General features: G+C 40.5%; 1 protein-coding gene across 1 annotated transcript; it reads left to right on the forward strand.

Annotated features, from left to right (window-relative positions):
* The first annotated feature begins 1103 nt into the window (after positions 1–1103).
* On the forward strand, positions 1104–17668 carry LOC104411830 (hypoxanthine-guanine phosphoribosyltransferase). Its single transcript, XM_010022358.1, has 9 exons — positions 1104–1127; positions 1563–1669; positions 3090–3273; positions 8697–8762; positions 9743–9760; positions 11991–12073; positions 14386–14432; positions 16086–16162; positions 16770–17668. Exons 1-9 carry the CDS (start codon positions 1104–1106, stop codon positions 16815–16817), a joined length of 654 nt encoding a protein of 217 aa, XP_010020660.1. The 3' UTR covers positions 16818–17668.
* Positions 17669–18090: the final 422 nt, after the last annotated feature.

Below are 18090 nucleotides of genomic sequence, written 5' to 3' on the forward strand. Positions count from 1 at the left end.
GGCGCCGGGAGCCGAGTTACCGCCTCGGGGATGAAGGTGAAGGAACTTCCCGGCAGGTCGGAGCGCGGCGCGGCACAACTTCCTATTCCTGTTGCTCTCCGCAGCGTGGTGGGGCGGCTGCGGGCGGCGGGGGGGGCCGACCGTGTGCGTCCCTTAGAGCTTGGCGTTTGGGTGTATTCCTGGAGCGAGAGCGTTCGGGGGGTGGTGTGTTGCGTTACTGCTCTGCCTGCTACGGTTCTTAGGTATTCTTTTGGTCCTTTTCAAAGCCGGTGCCGGGTGCTCGTGAAATACATGTGGTGCCTGATGGCTGAGAGCTGTAAATCCCTGCAGGCAGTAAAAAACCTGATAAAACCCGCAGGAAGGGCCCATTCCATGCAGAAAGGAAAGTTTAGGAGACACGCTGCGTATAACGGTGGGTCTGGACCGCAGGAAAATACCATGTGTTTTGGGAGCGACCTGTCTTACTGCTTGAAGTAACAGCTCGCTCTGGATTGCAGGGGTCCTGGTGAAGGGCTCGGTGCCTGGGTAGCTCCGAGAGAGTCTGTTGTGCATGGGAGCGTGAAATAGACATGAAATTCCCCATGCGAAACACCCATTAGGGGATACACAACAAAACCCCGTGTAAACAGATCACAGGCCAGGTAAGTGCTTCCTTGGGCACTGAAATAAGATTGTGCCCTGTAAGAGCAGCAGGGACCAGAACGGATACTTAAAATGCCTGCCCTAGTGAACTGTCAGTAATGAGCTTTGGTTTTCCCTCTGGAATTCTTACCTTCATTTTACTCCTAATATCATTCGGCTGCAAAACCAGAGAGTGAAGTAACTAAGGAACACAATGTCATTTTCAGGTTGCAGCAGGGTTTAAGGCCGTTCTTGATGCTGTTGCAACAATATGCCCTGAACCTCAGCGGCGTTTGGTATAACTATATACAAATTCTTTGTCCTAATTAATATACACTTGCTAATATTGCAGGCTGTTTCATACAGGGAATTTGCCCATGTGGAACAGATTGCTGAAGCAGGGCTTCTATTTCGGATTTGGAAAGATCCCGAGTCTCCACGGTTTGTAGATGGTGGTCTGAGGAAGTTTATTTCCCAGCAGCATGGCTTGTCACACTCCTGTAGCTGTTTGTCTTGTGGAGATTTGGATGATGTCCATGTTAAAACCTCTGCTCACTTACTTGCAAATGCAGCTTTTGCATTACACTAGGAAAATCCAAGGCATAGAAAGTTCCTTAATTAGTTTTTTAATGGAATATAGAGAATGATTGAGGTGTGGTGGCTTCATTTTTCTGCATTTCAGTGTAGGAGAGTATTGTTAGAACTTGATTTCTGGCCCACATTGTATTGCACAGCAGCTCATGTGGTGTTTTAAGCACCTCTTGTGAACTTTAGGTTCTGTTAGATTGCATTTTACGCTGTGTTCAGTGTGAGTGACAGTTTTATAGAGGGAAGTAAGGTGATCCTGATGCAAGTAATGGGTTTGGTAGTTTACTAAAGCAGTTTCTCACCACAGACTTTCTGTAAGGCTTTGTAGAAATCTCACCTTGTTTCCTTTTCAGATTGGCGATGATGAACAAGGTTACGACCTGGACTTGTTCTGCATACCTAAACATTATGCAGATGATTTGGAAAAAGTCTATATTCCTCATGGGCTCATCATGGACAGGTTGGTTTGACTTCACACAGCACACTGCTCCAGCTGATTCCATAATGCTGGAATAAACAATCTCCAGTGATAGTTTTTGCTGCCTGGTGACTGTCTAAATAGATTTCATTTAGAGACCAAGACGTACAAGTGCTGATTAGCTGGTGTTTGGCTGGTAAGAGTTTGTACATATGCAGTTGTTTGGAAATCTGGCATAATTCTTACGTGGAATTTGGTGGAATGTAGCAATCTATGACTTTCTTTCCAGTGTTTCTTTGATATTTTACCTCCTTAAAACCTAATTAGACAATGTTGTTGTGCCACTTCAGTCTGAAAACAATTACAGTCTCTTGAGTTTCAATAGGATATTAATAAAAGTAAATTATTAATCACATCACCTTAGACTTGCTGATGTCCGTGTGGTAGATAAGTAATATCCAACTTCCTCCTGCCTTCTGGGAAAGACACTGGCTTCTGCAAGTATCAATCTGTCACTCCTGTGGTTGCCAAAATCTGTGATGTGCTGTGGAGCTTTGATCTCCTGTGCTCAGAAATGGGTGCAGAAGCCTACAAGGCATTATCGCTTTACTTTGGGTTTGATAGCTGCTAATTCTTTTGAAGAGAATGAGCGACAAATGCAGTGAAGCGGCTGTTGGAGACACACAACCATTTCAAAGTGGTGCCGGGTGGATCTTCCTGGAGATACTGTGGATGGGAATGCATCTAGATTCTGCGTGGTCCTGTTTGATTAGATAGAAACCTTCTTCTTATGTTTTTCTAATACTATAAAGGCTTCGTACTGCAAGTCCATATAAAGGAAAAAATTGGACAAAGTACATGTCATTAAGTAATTGACTTAAAGTAATCGTAGGCTTTCTTTGGGAAACCTCATGTCAGCTGGCACACAACAAATACATACCATGCTTCTAAAAGAAATTACAAGATAAATTTAGAAACAATGATTGCAGGGGAACCGTGCAGTGTTCTCTTGCTCTGCTTCCTTGCTATTGTATTTTGCAGTTAGGACAAATTTCTGGCATTCTGGCTTGGCAGATAAACTCTTTAGTTCACAAATTGAGAATTTCCTAGCTCCTCAGTGAGGGCTGCTGCCTTTTTGGTTGTGTTGGCTTACGCTGCTCTTTGCATGAAGCTGAACCTATCTCTGGAAGGAGAAAACATATCTTTGTGTCACATACCCGATGTGAAACAGCTTCAGAGCATTAAGCTTTGCTTTGGCTGAGTGTGACGTATGAAAACAAAGGCATTTGGCTACGCTGCTGTTAGATTAACCTTGAAAAGCAGAACTTTGTTGACCAATAATGTGTAAAAGTGACTGTAGTGGTAAGCAGATACTGCTGAGCGGAACGTGTTTCCAGGTTTGCTGCTGTAGTGAGCAAATGCAAGGTGTTGTGACAGCTAACTCTCTCTTGGTTTTGTACAGGACAGAGAGACTGGCACGAGAAATTATGAAGGGCATGGGAGGACACCACATTGTAGCACTCTGTGTACTCAAGGGTGGCTATAAATTCTTTGCTGATTTATTAGACTACATCAAAGCACTGAACAGAAACAGCGACAAATCAATCCCCATGACTGTCGACTTCATTAGGTTGAAGAGTTATTGTGTAAGTATCTCTGCAATACTGTGCTATTTTTATATAAATATGACTAACTTCAAATTACCAGCAGACGTGGTTTAATATTGTTACTGCAAGAATGTGCTAATATAAAATAATTAAGGGAATTAAGAGTCACAAGCTAATTTACTCTTTTTCTACCTTGTTATATAACCTGTTTTCTTTTAGATCTTTATCTCCACAGCCCTGTAAATCACGCAGAACACAGAGACCTTTTCCATGGCTTTTACTTGTTAAACAATTTCCTCTCAGCCCACTACCTCATCGCTAAAGCTCTGGATATATAAAAATAGAGAGGATTCTCCCACAACTACGGTTACAAAAACTTCATTCTAAGGGGTTTTATGTGGCTTAGAAATCATTCATTGGACAAGAAGACTTGAAAGCTGCAAAAACAGTTCTGCCCAAGTTCCCTGTCTCATCTTTTGTTTGGGTCAACCAAACAATGAACAAAATAAGCTGTATTTGTCCTTGAGGAAATACTATATTCATAAATGTAGCTTTATGACCAGTGGCGTGACCTTTTTAAGACCAGCCAAAAGTTGCTTAGGGTTTGCATTTTTGGGAACGGATTTGTTTCCATTCGGAACACAAGGATTTAACTTTATAGGGAAATTGAACATTCTGTAATGTGAGGTCATGTGTAAGTTTTATAGAAGGAAGCACGAGGTTATGTTGTGCAGGTCAAAGGAAGAAACAGATGTATGTTAGTACTGTGTGCTTCCTGGCCTACTGACAGCCTGGACTCTTGTTTTGAGGATGGTATTTACGATTTGTTCCATAAGGCCACCTGTGGCATGGAAATAATTCAATTTTTTTTTGTTTCAGTTTAGTGTTAGAATAAAGTGTTTTGTAAGGTTATGCTGTTAGTTCTGTCTCAGCAGCTTTTCATTTAAGTCAGCACTTTATTTGTTGCAGTTGTAGACGAGTACCTGTGCCAGTATTAAAAAAGAGATTACTAAATTGGAAACTCAACCTCATCCTTCATTTCATTAAACTGGGAAACCAGAGAAGGAGTTATTTGCTGACTTAGTTTGGACTGTTGAAGAACCTGATCAGTTCATGATTGCTGTCGAGCTCTCTGTTGGCATGGCACGGTGGAGCCCAGAACTGCGTGGGGCTTTGGGCAGGTCTATTTGCAGGACCAGCAGCCCTGGTGCCTGAGGCATGTACACTGCTGGGCCATCCAGGGGTTTCCTGGAGACCATGCTCACGTTTGTTGAACATGAGGCAGTAATTTAGCTCTGCTCTTTAATGAGAAGGCAAGGCTGGGCTGAAAGCTTTATGCCAGCTTTGGTTGTATCTCACCAGGCGCTCTCTGTGCTTGTGCACTGTATTTAAATCAGAAGAGAACACTTCCAGTTATTTACTTGGCTTGTTTAAAAAGCAATATAAACACTGCGCCCTTTCTCTCTCTCTGCTTTCTAACTTGGAAAAAACTATTGAAGAAATGGTTTGAAACACCTGGAGAAAACCCTCTGTTGAAAAGCAGGGCTGCCTTACTACGTGCATGTTCTTTTTGCTCATACTGGCGTGAGCATGCTTTGGTTAATTTCTTTGCTACTATTACTAGCTGCTTTCCTTTGGTACTCCCCAAAACTACAGTGCCTTGATATCAATAGGGGAGTGAGCAGCAAAATAAGTAGGGGAATGAGCAGCAAAATAAGTTTTATGGAAATTAAAAGCCTGTTTTTGTAGTAGAGTAGCGGAAGAGAGAAGTGGAGGAATTAGGCAGAAAGCTGTCCAAGCAGAATGTTTTCCTTGAGGTGTTGTCTTCAGGGTTTTTGGTTCTGTCAGCCAGTTCTATAAAAGAATGTTTTCTTGTCCTAGATGAGTGAGGAGCTCCTGTTACCTGTTGCCTCCACTACAGCATTTATGAGTATTTAATTTCTGTGGATTCTCTTAGGTGGTTACTAATATCCAGACATATGTTCTTTAGATCGCGTAACTTGATAGACCAGATAAAATTGTCCTAACATGAGCCTAACAGATTGACTGGATCTTCCATCATTAATAGTGTCCGAATGCTGTATCTGCTCTGTAGTTCTTAATCTGTGCTTTACTAGATGGAAGGATCTACTTTTAATGAGGAGAAAACTATCACAAACTGCCATGGACAGTGGAAAGTGAAGCTAGCTCCCTTGTTGCTGTGTTTGGATGTGATTACTAGATCACACTGCCTGCCTTTACACACTGGATAAAAGATGTTAAAAATACCCTGGGCACATAAACAAAGCAGCTGAACTTCTGTAATGGTTCTGAAATGGATGTAATTGGGGTTCTATTCTTGTTTCAAACTGATCATTTAATATTTACAAGCATATGGGTTTTCTTGTGTTGCATTGCAAAGTTCATACTGTTCTGCACCCAAAAATAATTCTCTAAGAATACTGACATGATCAAGCTGTGATTAAACTTTGCTCATAACTCCAGCTTTCCAAGCCCTTACAGATGAATTTTAATGATCTGGCAAGCTGCTAAGAAATGGAAACATGGTGTTTGTGAACAGCCCCAGATCTTGGTATTCTTGACAAACAGTTGATTTTGTTTGTGCTACAGGAAGAATGGCTTTTCACCAGTCTCCTGCATTTCAACTTGGAAATGAGCAAACATTGCTTATGTAGTCATGAAGGGCAGCCAAAAGACGATGGATGTGTTCCACTGTCACTTGGGAAAATAGGGATTTTCAGTGCAGTACATGGTAAACTAAGGTCACAGAGGTTCCTGAGAGATCTCTGTTAATCGAGCCATGTAGCAAATACCATAAGGAACTTACAATGCCTTTTTAAAAGGTGAGCTTGGAATCACTTGAGTCAGAGGTTACAATCTCGTGAAGCATTGCTGTTTCCTAGTAGTGACAAGGGGGAGGCAGTGGAAACAAATCCAAACAGTAAAAAGGATGTGTTAAACCACAGAGCATTAAAGCCATTCCAGTCCTGGAATCAGAAATAATTCTCCGGAAGGTAATTTAAACATTGCTTAATCATTAAAGAAAGTTCTCTCCAGTGGAAGTCTGGTTACAACCAGTGTCAGAAATTCTTTAACTTTCATTGCTCAGGAACTCAGCCCCTGCATAGGAATGCAGGTTTATGTGCTAATGAAGATTTATGTTGCTGTTAAAAAATGTAGCAATTGGTATGGTTTGTGGTGGGAAGGAGCAGGGAAGTTTTTGTAGGTTAGGTTGGTTTTCCTCTGCTCATCATCATACTTCAACATGCCTGATCCAAAGGTTTACAGTAACCTACAGTTCTGTGGTGTCTTGTTTGAGCACAGTGTGTCGCTTTGTGGCCAAACAGATTATCAGGAACCTGATCTTATGCATTTGCTGAGGAGTATGAGTCTGCCACCTCTGCACATAAATTATACCTGTAATATCTTCTCTGTTCATGATTTTTTACCTCCTTCCATGAAAGGAGGGTGAAATTCCTGTTAGTTTAGGAATAGATAAGAGAGAATCCTGTAACATAAACAAGGCAAAGCATGAAGAAGGTAATTTTAAGATAGGGTGAACACAGGAAATGTCTTTTAGCTTTATGAGCACAGTGCTTAACTGAATCACATTTCTGTGGTTGATCTAGCCAGTATCTCAGGCATTCAGTAGCAATGTGTGTATCTACTGGGTCAAGCAGCACGATTTTGGACATCTTTGTTTTGGGACGTTCTCAACACAGTGACACTGCTGCTGTTCAGTTGAGTTACTGTTTGTGTTGTTACAGAAGCCCTGAAAGTTTGCTGTTTAGCAAAAATGAATGTCCCTGATAGTAATGAAGCATGGCACTTCAGTGTCATTTCAGAGTGGTTTAACTCAAACTAATGTTTTCTTTGAAATACATGCACTAAAACTGAAAAGATACTTTTTCTAATAACTTATTGGGGTTTTTTTATGTTGTGTCATAGGAATTTTAAAAGGAAAGTATCTGTTAGTCTTAACATCAGCTTTTACATGCCTAGAGCTGTGAGCCCTTCCTTATCCTAGTTGCACCACTGTCCAAAGGATTTTAATACATTTTCTCTTTACTATCATCCCAGTGTTAGTTACTGTGTCCTCAGTGTGTGCCTCTAAATAGTTTATTTCCCCTTTCTTCTGATGACAGTTTTTGCCTACAATTCATGTAGCAATGAGATCCGTCTTCATGTGGCTGTAAAGCCAGGAAGCTGTGTGTAGCTGTCTGTCTGTTCCCTCAAGGTCCCCTCTCTGTTGCTTGCGTCATTCCTGAGTTTTGGGAAGGAACACGTGTGGTTGTGCAGCACGCTTGGGCTTCAAGGTGCAGCAGCAAAATAATACCATTTTTCTAAAAGGAAGATGTGTGGTAAGGAATTATGAGGCTAAAACTTAACCTGCCAGAGGGGAGATTGAGATGAGCTCTTGGGCAAAAGCTCTTCCCTGGGAGGGTGCTGAGGCGCTGGCACAGGGTGCCCAGAGAAGCTGTGGCTGCCCCATCCCTGGCAGTGTTCAAGGCCAGGTTGGACACAGGGGCTTGGAGCAACCTGCTCTAGTGGAAGGTGTCCCTGCCCGGGGCAGGGGTTGGAGCTGGAGGAGCTTTAAGGTCCCTTCAACACAAACCAGGCTGGGATTCTAAGAATAAAGTTAGATAAGCAGTGCTGACCTGCAACCAAATCGATTAAATTGTAGGATAAAGTTGTCATCTGTATGTAGAACAATAATAAGCATATGACATCTAGCAGGAACTGTGACTGTGAGACACTATCAAGGTTTAAAGTTGGACTCTGAATGAACTGCAGAGGCCTGTGAAGCACTCTTAGCAGCTGGTTTTAACTCTTTACGTTTCTGTCAAAGTTGGGTTTTATTGAAGCTAATCACTGTGTGGTGATGGTGTACCTATGTTGCTGTTCAAGTATTGTAAGAAGTAATTGGATTTGTTACCCCTACTCGTTTTAAACTAGCCAAATAAGCTTTTCTCACTGGTTTTGTAGCATGTCTTTTTAAATACTAATCTGTGCCTTGTTTCAAGAATAAGAGCTGGCTGTTCTTGTTATGATTGCTTACACTTACTCAAAGAGGAAGGCATTCTCAAGCAGTAAAGTTTAAAATGTAGATTACCAGCTATATAGCAGCATGCAGCTTGGAAACTGAAGTGCTTTTGTCTCATTTCTGTATCTGTAGGGAATGCAGAGCAAATAATATCTTTTTATATGTATACGTAATGGTGGCAGATGAGACATAATGTATGTATCTACATCTCTTGTCAAACAATCTTAGTCTGAAATACCATCTTTTAATTTCTTTTTAATTTCACTTGTAATTTCTTAGTTAATAGACACTTTTGGTGCTGTTTCTTGCAAGCATTAACATTCACTGGTTATGTACTTTGCAGGTTTGATATTTACTGGAATAAACCCCTAATTATTTTAATTCTATTAATGCTAATGCTCACCCTCTTCTTTCTTAGAATGATCAGTCAACTGGAGATATAAAAGTCATTGGTGGAGATGACCTCTCAACCTTGACTGGAAAGGTATGGCTCTTTGTATGTTTAAAACCAAGAAAACCCACTGAAGAACATACATCTGCATGGTTTTAAGGCTGCTTTTTTAGTGTGTGAAGATAATAGAAGAGTGAAAATGAATGAGTTTCATTTAAATATTTGCCACTGTACATAGGGGAGTGGATAAGCCCCACTAGAGCTGTCAGTTTAGTCTGAACTTAACAAAAACCCTTTCAATATCAGCAACTTTTATGAGATTTGTTTTTCTGCAGTGCCTGAGAAGAATAGTCTTGTGAGGGTTGTTGTCTACAAACTACCTTTGAAAGACAGCAGCATTATTTATTTGCTGTAGTGATGTTTCACTGAAGTAGAGAGGGGAATTCATACTGTCAAGATGTGTAATGTACAGCCCAGGTTAAGAACAGAGATTCCTGTTACAGTCAGTGACAAGAGAAGGAAATGGGAGAATGTAAACTGGGAATCTGCTGTTCTGCAGTGATTCTGTGGAGATCACCGAGCCAGATGTCTGAGGTTAAAGCATCACTGCCTCCTGCTCTGTCAGAATGTGTTACCTTCCTTTTCTCCTTACACGTATGTGATGTCTAAGGCTTATATGTTACCTATGTCACAGTTAAACATAAAGGATGTAGGTAATAACAGGTACGTATGTGTCTCTAGTGTGACACTCTGCTTTAGAAGAATACAAATGGTATAGACTCTGTTTTGATCTCTTTGCATATATCTAGAATTCTCAAAGTCTAAATAATTTAAATATCATTTTATACTCAGCATGAGACATTGAGGAGAATCTCATTGCCAGCTAATTGTTATTGGAGCATCAGAAATGTTAACTACATAGAATTCACTCTTAAGTGTGTAAACCAGCATAAGTGGTGGTACAACTATTTAACTGCAATTAAAATTAGTAAGTTAGAGATTAATATATATCAGAAACAATATATTCTCAAATATTAATGGATTTTTCTTATTTTTCTTTTTCCTCCCACCAGAATGTTTTGATCGTAGAAGTAAGTATTATGTTCTAATGTGTGACTGGTCAAAGAGTTCTAATAGAAGTAGTTCTTAAGCCAGAAAACCTACAATTTCTGGTTTCAAGGCTTCCTGCTTCTGATTCCAGGTGTGAATTTTGCAAGTGGGCTCTGGGTTTGAAAGTATCTGTGCTTTGAATTCTCAAATTGCATTCAACTGCTAAATTTAGCAAGGAAAATATCCATGTAAAATTGTTCACATTTGCTTTCAGTTTTCTGGGATTCTGTCAATTCTAAAGTGTCTTTTGTTGTTTAGTATTAAAAAGTAGCCTGATAAGTGATGTTAAAGCATATTATTGTTCTGCGTTTATAGAACAGCAAGCTAGAAATTAAACTGCAGGGGTAGAAAGATGTTCCTTGAAGGAATACCCTAAAATACATGGGAAACATATCTGAGCCCAGTGTCCCTGTGTGTAGTTTGTTTAGACAGTGGTGACATAGAGCACAGTAATTCTCAGTGAGCATCTTGCAATTGCTAAATTCCCTTCCTCTCTTTTGTGGTGCTGCTTAAGTGATACCAGGTGCAGTACACCTCAGTTTGATTTCCTAGTTGCTTCGTTCTTGCTTTCATACCTCTTTCTTGATGGACAGAGTTGCTTATGTTTGGCAATTATGGCTTTGGCAGGGCTGTTCTGGAGTAAGATTGCCAATTTCAGGGTAGGGAAGCAGCAGCAGTAGGCAGGAAAAATGGATGTACAGTCTGATAATGTCTTCATGCTCCAAATAATAGAAATGGCTTGTTTGTAAGCAAAGAAACAGCTATGGCAACTGATTCAGCAGCCAAAAGGAAGGATGTTTCCTCTCATAAAATGTGGTTTTAAGTATGTTTTTTTGTTGGGGTTTTCTTTGAGAAGGTTGTATTATTCCACAGGAAGCACATTCAGTTCCAAAACTCCTACCAAAATAGTATGTATGCAGCAGTCATCTGTGTGACCACTGGTGTCCTTTGAAGTGTATTTTGCTTCAGATAGGCAGATGCATTTAATTATGTATCTGCTCCATTGCAGATGAATGTATGTCTTTAAAGCCCCAGACAGTTAACTGGGTTAGTTTCTCACGTGTTCAGTGAATCATCTACCAAGAGGCTTGTCTTAGACACTGTCAAATATGAACCCTTTTACGGATCACTGTTTAACTGTCAAACAATACAAATGCACATTTATTGTGGGTTTAATATCTTATGCTCCAGAGCACGAGGCTTTTCTATATTGCATCCTTTTAATGTGCAAAAGAAGCTGATCAAAATGGAGATTCCCCTCCAGTGAGCAGATAATCGCACAATATCAGTAATAAACTCTGTTTTACAGTGGAAGTAGCTATGTTTGTTTATTCCCCAACTTCTGTTTTCATCTATGTATCTGTATGTCTTCTCTTGAGTTTATAACCCTGATTAAAAGCATTACGTGTGAAAGATGGTATTGCTGATGGGGGCTCTGTTGAGTTCTTTGTTTGATTTTTTAATTGGAGTCATGGGCAAATAAGCTGAAACCAGGACATTGCTGGTTCTGTGTTATCTGCCTCCTTCACTTCAAACAGCCTTGATTCCAGGCCTAGGTATAGACTGTCCCTCTAAAGATAGTGTGATTCTTTCAGTCCAAATGAGGAGTCCATTTCTGATCTTCAGTTGTAAGCCATATATTCTTTTTTTCTGCTTATCTGTGCAGTGGATGGGATTAAAATGGTGTGTGTCAAAATCCACTCTTAGTGTGTACAGACTTCAGAACTGCACCCAGATATTCCCAGTGCAATTTCTCCAGCTATTTCTTGTAGCTATAATGTGAATTGCACTCCTTTTTCTTTAATTGCAATAATAGGTTGTTCTGCTTCTTTTCCCTTCACTGTAACTGAGCTCAGCACAAGACTAATGTTACTCTTATCATGTTCAAATTAAACACTGTTTGTCTAATAGCTGCAAGGAGCACAAGCCATAAAATCTCCAAAAGGAGCCAAGAATGTCATAGTTCAGTAACTGCTTTCAAAGTCATAGTTATCCACATTTAAGAACTGTTGTTAATGTGTGTGATCACTTGACTGAGCGTAGTTGCACAAGCACAACGTGGTGTTATGTATGTGTCACATGTATTTGATCACAAAGAGGATTTTGGCATATTTTGATGCTGCTGAGGATGACCAGTTCAAGGTAGAAACTTGAAAATGCTTCTCTGACATGGTTAATATTCTTTCTTACATGAGGTTTTTTTACTTTCAGGATATAATTGATACTGGTAAAACAATGAAGACATTGCTGTCTCTACTTAAGCAATACAATCCAAAGATGGTGAAGGTAGCCAGGTAAGTTTTCCATGATGATTATTTGTGCTGTATTTCACTTTAAGAAGGACACAGTGTTTAAAGAAAAAAGTGCGTAATATATTTCCATGGGAGAGAAAGGGGTGGGAACATTTCTGCAGGAGTTGAATATGATGTGATCTGTTGAAATTAAGTATATAAACTCCAAAAGCACTTTTGCTTATTATGAGAACATAGGTTTAAGGCTGGCCCTTTCCAGTCTTGCTGCCGGAAGAATTTCAGTGCTTCAGAAGGGAATAGCTTGTGCATGCCTGGTACATGGAATCATAGAATGGTTAGGGTTGGAAGGGACCTTAAAGCTCACCCAGTTCCAACCTGCTGCCATGGGCAGGGACACCTTCCACTAGAGCAGGTTGCTCCAAGCCGTGTCCAGCCTCACCTACAAAATGTCATGTCTTTCCTTATATTATGGAAGATTTGTGGGATTTTTCCACTGAAGTCCACATTAGGTTTAGAAGTATATGGAAGAATTTAAATCTTTTGGGCTTATACATACCCTCTGAAGTTGGTAGAGGTATTTTCAACACACATTTAGTTCATAAGTGTAGACTTTTACTAGAAAAGGAGGTAAAAAAATCAGTGATTGTCACTCACATATATGTAGTATCTATTCAAACATACTTGTTTCTGCTTGTGCTGTCTGCAGCTGTGGAATGCTGCAGTGGTGTCCCTGTGCACTAGAAACCTTTTTTAGTTTGCCTTCTTTAATGGTAGAACTAAAATGGTTTGAACACTAACATTATTGTTTGTGTAGTGTGCATGGTGCAGCTGAGCTTTAGAGGTCATTCTGTGACAGTCACCCAGCCATATGCTCTTCCAGGCTTTTCTACTTACTTGCATCAATTAGTTTTGAAACAGTTTATAAAGAAATAACTTGCAAACAACAAGAAATGTTGAGGATAATATTATATTATTAACAAATATCAACATTCTTCCTACTTCCTTTTTTAAACTGCATCTTCTGCACTACTATGCTGTGGTGGTGCATTTTACAAGAAAAGCATAGTGATTGCTGGGGATTAGAGGTAAAGCAGAGCTGTGAGTGATACCTAATCAGTTGTGTTGCCATAACAATGTCAAAGCAGTCATTAGACACAGGAGAACAGCTCTTCCTATGACCTGCTGAAGGTGAGGTGCTTGAGGATTTCTCTCTGGCTGGATTAGGTGTGCCAAATTTTAAGTATTTGTCACTGACAAATGCCCTCACGCTGTAGTGTACAGCATGAATATAAGAGAATAGGAGCAGAGTCCAGTTTCCTGTTGTTTGAACCTGTTGCAGTAATTTGGGTTGGTTCAAGACCTGAGCAGGTAAACACGCTCGTTCTAGATAGTTTGGAGTATAATGTTCTCAGTCACTTCACTTGCCTCTTTTTCTTTATCCCCTCCTCCTCTCTGACAGTTAAGCAGCTGTAGTAGGGAGATGTGAATTAATGCTAATGTGATTTTGGGGTTTCTTTGATCAAATCTTAGACCAGTTCTCACGACTAGAAGTTTCAGAACTGTCTAAAGTAGAAACTGACTCTTGACACCTTCAGGGGTGACCTGTGAGAAAAGGAGGTCTGTGCTTAGTGCACAGTTAAGCTGACCTCTGTTTCTGTTCAACCATCAGCCACCTTTTCTTTTCCTCCCAAAGCCTCTGTATCTCACAGACACACAGATGTCAGGCCTGGGGGGTTGTCTTCAAAGGGTTAGAAGTGCTCAACTGAATAAAGAACAAATCAAACTAAACTAGCAGAGCGTTTCTCTCTTCTCCAGCACCCTCAGTCTGTATCTCTGTGCTTTTTACACCTCTGATTGAATTCTGGAAGGAACATCTGAACCAATTACCTCTTCTACATGGAGTTACTAGTACTGACAGTAAAAAGCAGTTGAGGACTTGTTGCACTAGTGCAGTGGAGGTTGCATTGAAGCAGCTGAACTTTTGTTTTGTAATACTAATGCTTTTGAAAAGAGCTCAATTGATCTGGCCAGATCCCAAGTTGTCACCTCTTTAGCTCTAAGCTAAATTGCACCTGAAGTTCCTAACACACTTTTCACAATGACAGTCCATCCAGCTCAGTATCTCCTAGCCCCTTTCTTGCAGACCTGTTAGTTACTCTTTAGGCTGTGAACATTCATGATTTGAGGAAGCTTTGCTTTTGTCATTATGATTTGTTGCACCTGCAGGTAGTGGTTTGAAATATGTGTAGTTATGGTTTCATTCATGCACACATAGCCCAAATACAGCTTAATTGTCATCAAAATGTATGTGGTGCTTTTCCATGTTTCAGTTTTATATTGGTTTTCTTTGACAGTTTGTTGGTAAAACGAACTCCTCGAAGTGTGGGATATCGGCCAGACTGTAAGTGACCTTTTGGCAACCATTACTCATTTTTAAACATACATCAATGTATCGTGTACCCTTTTGCTCTTATTTTGACAGAATTAATCTGGATTTGATCCTATTCTTTTTTCCTTCCCCTTAACTTTCTGTAACATTTTACTATGTGAAAAGCAAACTTTGGTATTTTGGTCTGGGTTACACCCTTTTCATGTGTAAATCCTCCCAGTTTGCTTGTAGTCAAATGCTTTGGTCAGCAGAATCTGCTGGATACACCTTTGACACTTGGGAGTGATGTGAGTGCCTACACCTAGTTACCTCATGCTGTTTGGATGTCCCCAGTTATGTAGGACCACCACATGGGGTAGCAGGTCTCATAAAAGTTTACTATGGTAAGATGCCTAAATTGGCAGAAACCACGTTATGTCTGGGCATCTGAATTACTCCCTTCTTGTCTTCTGTCTATCCCAAGTCCATAAAGAAAGGAACAGGATCCACAGCAGACAGTGGTACCAGAGTGACAGCTCCTCCTGCCTTGGGAAGGGCTTTGTGTTGTAACCCCGTTCCAGAGGCTAAATTCCTGTTAATAAGAACCATGTACTTTCACTGTGGAAGTGGAGTGAACTTAGAAGCAGAATCACGTCCTCTTCCTCCTTCTTTCCCAGGTTGTAAGATATTCTGGAGCTGAAGTTTTTCAATGCCTTAAAGCTTGACTTAGGTGCTCCCCTCAGTCAAGGATGCCCCTCATTCCTGAGATCTTATTATGGGCTTAGCTGCGTTAATGGTCTGCTCCTGAGCATCTTCCAGCAGATGACTTGTTTTGCCATCTGTGCACAGAGGCAACCTGTTCAGTGCAGGACATGTGAGCTCTGAAAGAAGAGACAGCAAGGCTGGGCCTCTGTTTTATCTCTGTATTGTGAGGCCAAGTAGACAGTAAACATCACCTTGATTTTTCCAGAAGTGCACACAGCCTTCTCTTTGACTTGTACAATTCATCTATTTTCCTTACAGACCCTCACTGGAGGCAGGGAGGGAAAACCAAACAGCTTCCCTGTGCTCAGGAGTCTTTCAGAAAAACCCAAACTGCCTGTTTCTGTAACCAACAAGTGACTCCATAAAGAACAGAGTGCTCTTTGCTCTTCACTATTCTCTATACCAGGGAATCAGCATCTAAGATGTGCTTTAGCAGTCATAGTATATTCCTGCACGTCAGGCCAATGCCTGCAAGTTGCAAGAACAGCCTCCATCCAGGCAGTTCCTAAAAGATGAAGTGTAGGTTTCCCTGCACCAGCTGTGGATCTGATCCTTACATTATCCCATGCACCCTCTCCCAGCCCTTCACAGAAAGTCCTATTGGACTTGAACATCCTTAGTTTTGAAGGAGTTGACAACTGAACCTGCCTCTTCATCGCACCTGTGGGTACCTTTCTTGCACCATGCTGCTGTGTGGGAACCAATAAATGCATCCATTTAATTTTGCTTTAAACTAAATCAGCAAAGTAAATTAGACTTTTAAAACAGCTCAAATGTTAATTTGAGGGTACTTGGGTGGAAGAAATGAAATGAGTGGGGATGATGACATCCCTATAACATTCCCCATTGCCTCTGTAAAGAGGTCCAGTGAACTCCAGGAAGTTCTTTTCTAACATAGTGGTGCCTTACGGTCTTTTTCAGTTGTTGGGTTTGAAGTGCCAGACAAATTTGTTGTGGGATATGCCCTCGATTACAATGAATACTTCAGAGATTTGAACGTAAGTAATTTTTTCTGTATGTTTTTGTGCATTTAAAACCAGGGAGGAGGAAGGAAGGGAAGGCTCCTCACATCACCCTCCCTGCTCTGTAGGTCATGCCTCATGTGCAGATGTTCCATTGGTGATGCAACGATGAGAGCAAACCCTAGAGCAGCAGGACAGTGTTTTGGAGCTCTTAGGAAACTAGAAGTTATTTTGCTGCACACAGAATTGAGGCAACACATCTCCTGTGAGCTCTGAAATAAGTTTGTGAAAGTTTCTTGGGTTACCAGATGTCAACAACAAATAAGTGCATTGGTTTGGTTTATGTTAGAGAAGAGAGACCTTGGAGGTTAAAAGGGGTTCAGCTTTAATTCTAAGTCATTAACTCTTCATCTGGGTCTTACCAGACCCAGCAGACGTTGGATGGGATAATTCGGGAGAGGAGGAAAAAGTAATGTTGAGATTTTTAGTCAAAAGCCTTAATTTGTTCTGCATAAACAGTATCACAGGCGTCTTTTGTACTGAAACATGTAGCAGGCTTGTGCTTTTCTCAGAAGCACATTATTGAAAATGCATGCAAACCACTGGTCTCTTACATTACTTTTCTAACTTTATTTTGTTTCAGCATATCTGTGTGATCAGCGAGACGGGGAAGCAGAAGTACAAAGCCTGAAAGCACAGCTGGAGTGCTGTGTGTGACAACAGAGCTTTCACATGTTTTGTTTACCGAGTCCCATCTTTCACAGGCTTCAACTCTGGTACACCAGCTAAAATTGTAGAATGCCCCCATTGTCCTGTGCTTACTATAATTTATTGCATGTACAATATAAGAGCTCGTCTTGTTCATTTATATTTTAGAGATGGAAACAACTAGTGCAATTCTGCACTCTTTATTTTGATTTGCACTATGACTCTACCGACTATTGCTGCCCCTGGTTGGGTTGTGCTGTTTGTGAGCTCCAGAGTCTAACTCTTGCAGTGGTAAATTGCTTAAACCTCATCAACCCAGAACTGAAATAGTTCAAGTACTGTAAATGTCAAACATTTTATGATAGGGAAGTCTATTAGTAATATTTTTAAAAGCTGTAATTTAAGTTTTATATTTTAATGCACAAAATGTGATTGTGATTAATGGATCGATGCACCTTTGGGTGTTAGAAAGCATGAGGAGCAGCCAGTTACAGTATCTGTAATCTCCAAGAAGCTCATTCAGATCTCCTGGAGTTGCCTTACTGCTGTAAAGGAAAGTCTGGGTGAAAAATGTCCTTTTTGTTTCTTAGTTTTCTTTCTTTTTTTTTAAGGAGATGGAGTGACAAAGCAGAATGTTTAAAATCTGGTTCTAGTGGAGCTGCCTGTTTCTGTTAGAGATTTGTTTTGTCTTTAAAAATATCCATCAGTCAGTGGAATTGCCTTTGAAATTTAAACAATTTTAATATATTTGTGGGGAAAAAAAAAGAAGTAATGTTTACTTTATAAGATCTGCAAAACAAAGTACTTTAAATAAAGGCTGTCTCTTTAAAATAAGCCCCGTACATCGACACCCCTCATTCTATATATTAAAGTGCTCTTGAAATTTTCCTCTCAGTGAGATTTTTCCTGAGTGTTTCTGTCAGTGGAGGCAAACTCTGCATTTATCTTTGTAGAACCTTTGGGCAATGTTGTCCTGTCTACAAGAGAGGTGATCAGGAGCTGAGGGAAAATACTGAAACACCTGCATATTCTGTAGCCAAACTAGATCTTGGAGATGATGATTTGAGCACTGTCCTTTGTTCTGTTTTGGCAGAAGCAGAGAGTGGATATTATATGGTTGTTAAGCTCACACACATGGAAAAAAATCCAAATACAACCATTTTCCAAGTCCCGGCCCATGGCAGGGGGTCGGAACTGGATGAGCTTTAAGGTCTCTTCCAACAAAACCCAGTCTGGGGTTCTGTGATCTGGGTTTG

Source organism: Nestor notabilis, unplaced genomic scaffold (genome assembly GCF_000696875.1).
Source record: "Nestor notabilis isolate BGI_N333 unplaced genomic scaffold, ASM69687v1 scaffold17719, whole genome shotgun sequence".
Lineage (NCBI taxonomy): Eukaryota > Metazoa > Chordata > Aves > Psittaciformes > Psittacidae > Nestor > Nestor notabilis.

Coding starts and splice junctions, on each gene's coding strand:
- LOC104411830 (XM_010022358.1), top strand. CDS start 1,104: ATGGCTTGTCACACTCCTGTAGCT. Junction 1,670..3,089: donor CATGGGCTCATCATGGACAG/GTTGGTTTGACT, acceptor GGTTTTGTACAG/GACAGAGAGACTGGCACGAG. Junction 16,163..16,769: donor AATACTTCAGAGATTTGAAC/GTAAGTAATTTT, acceptor ATTTTGTTTCAG/CATATCTGTGTGATCAGCGA.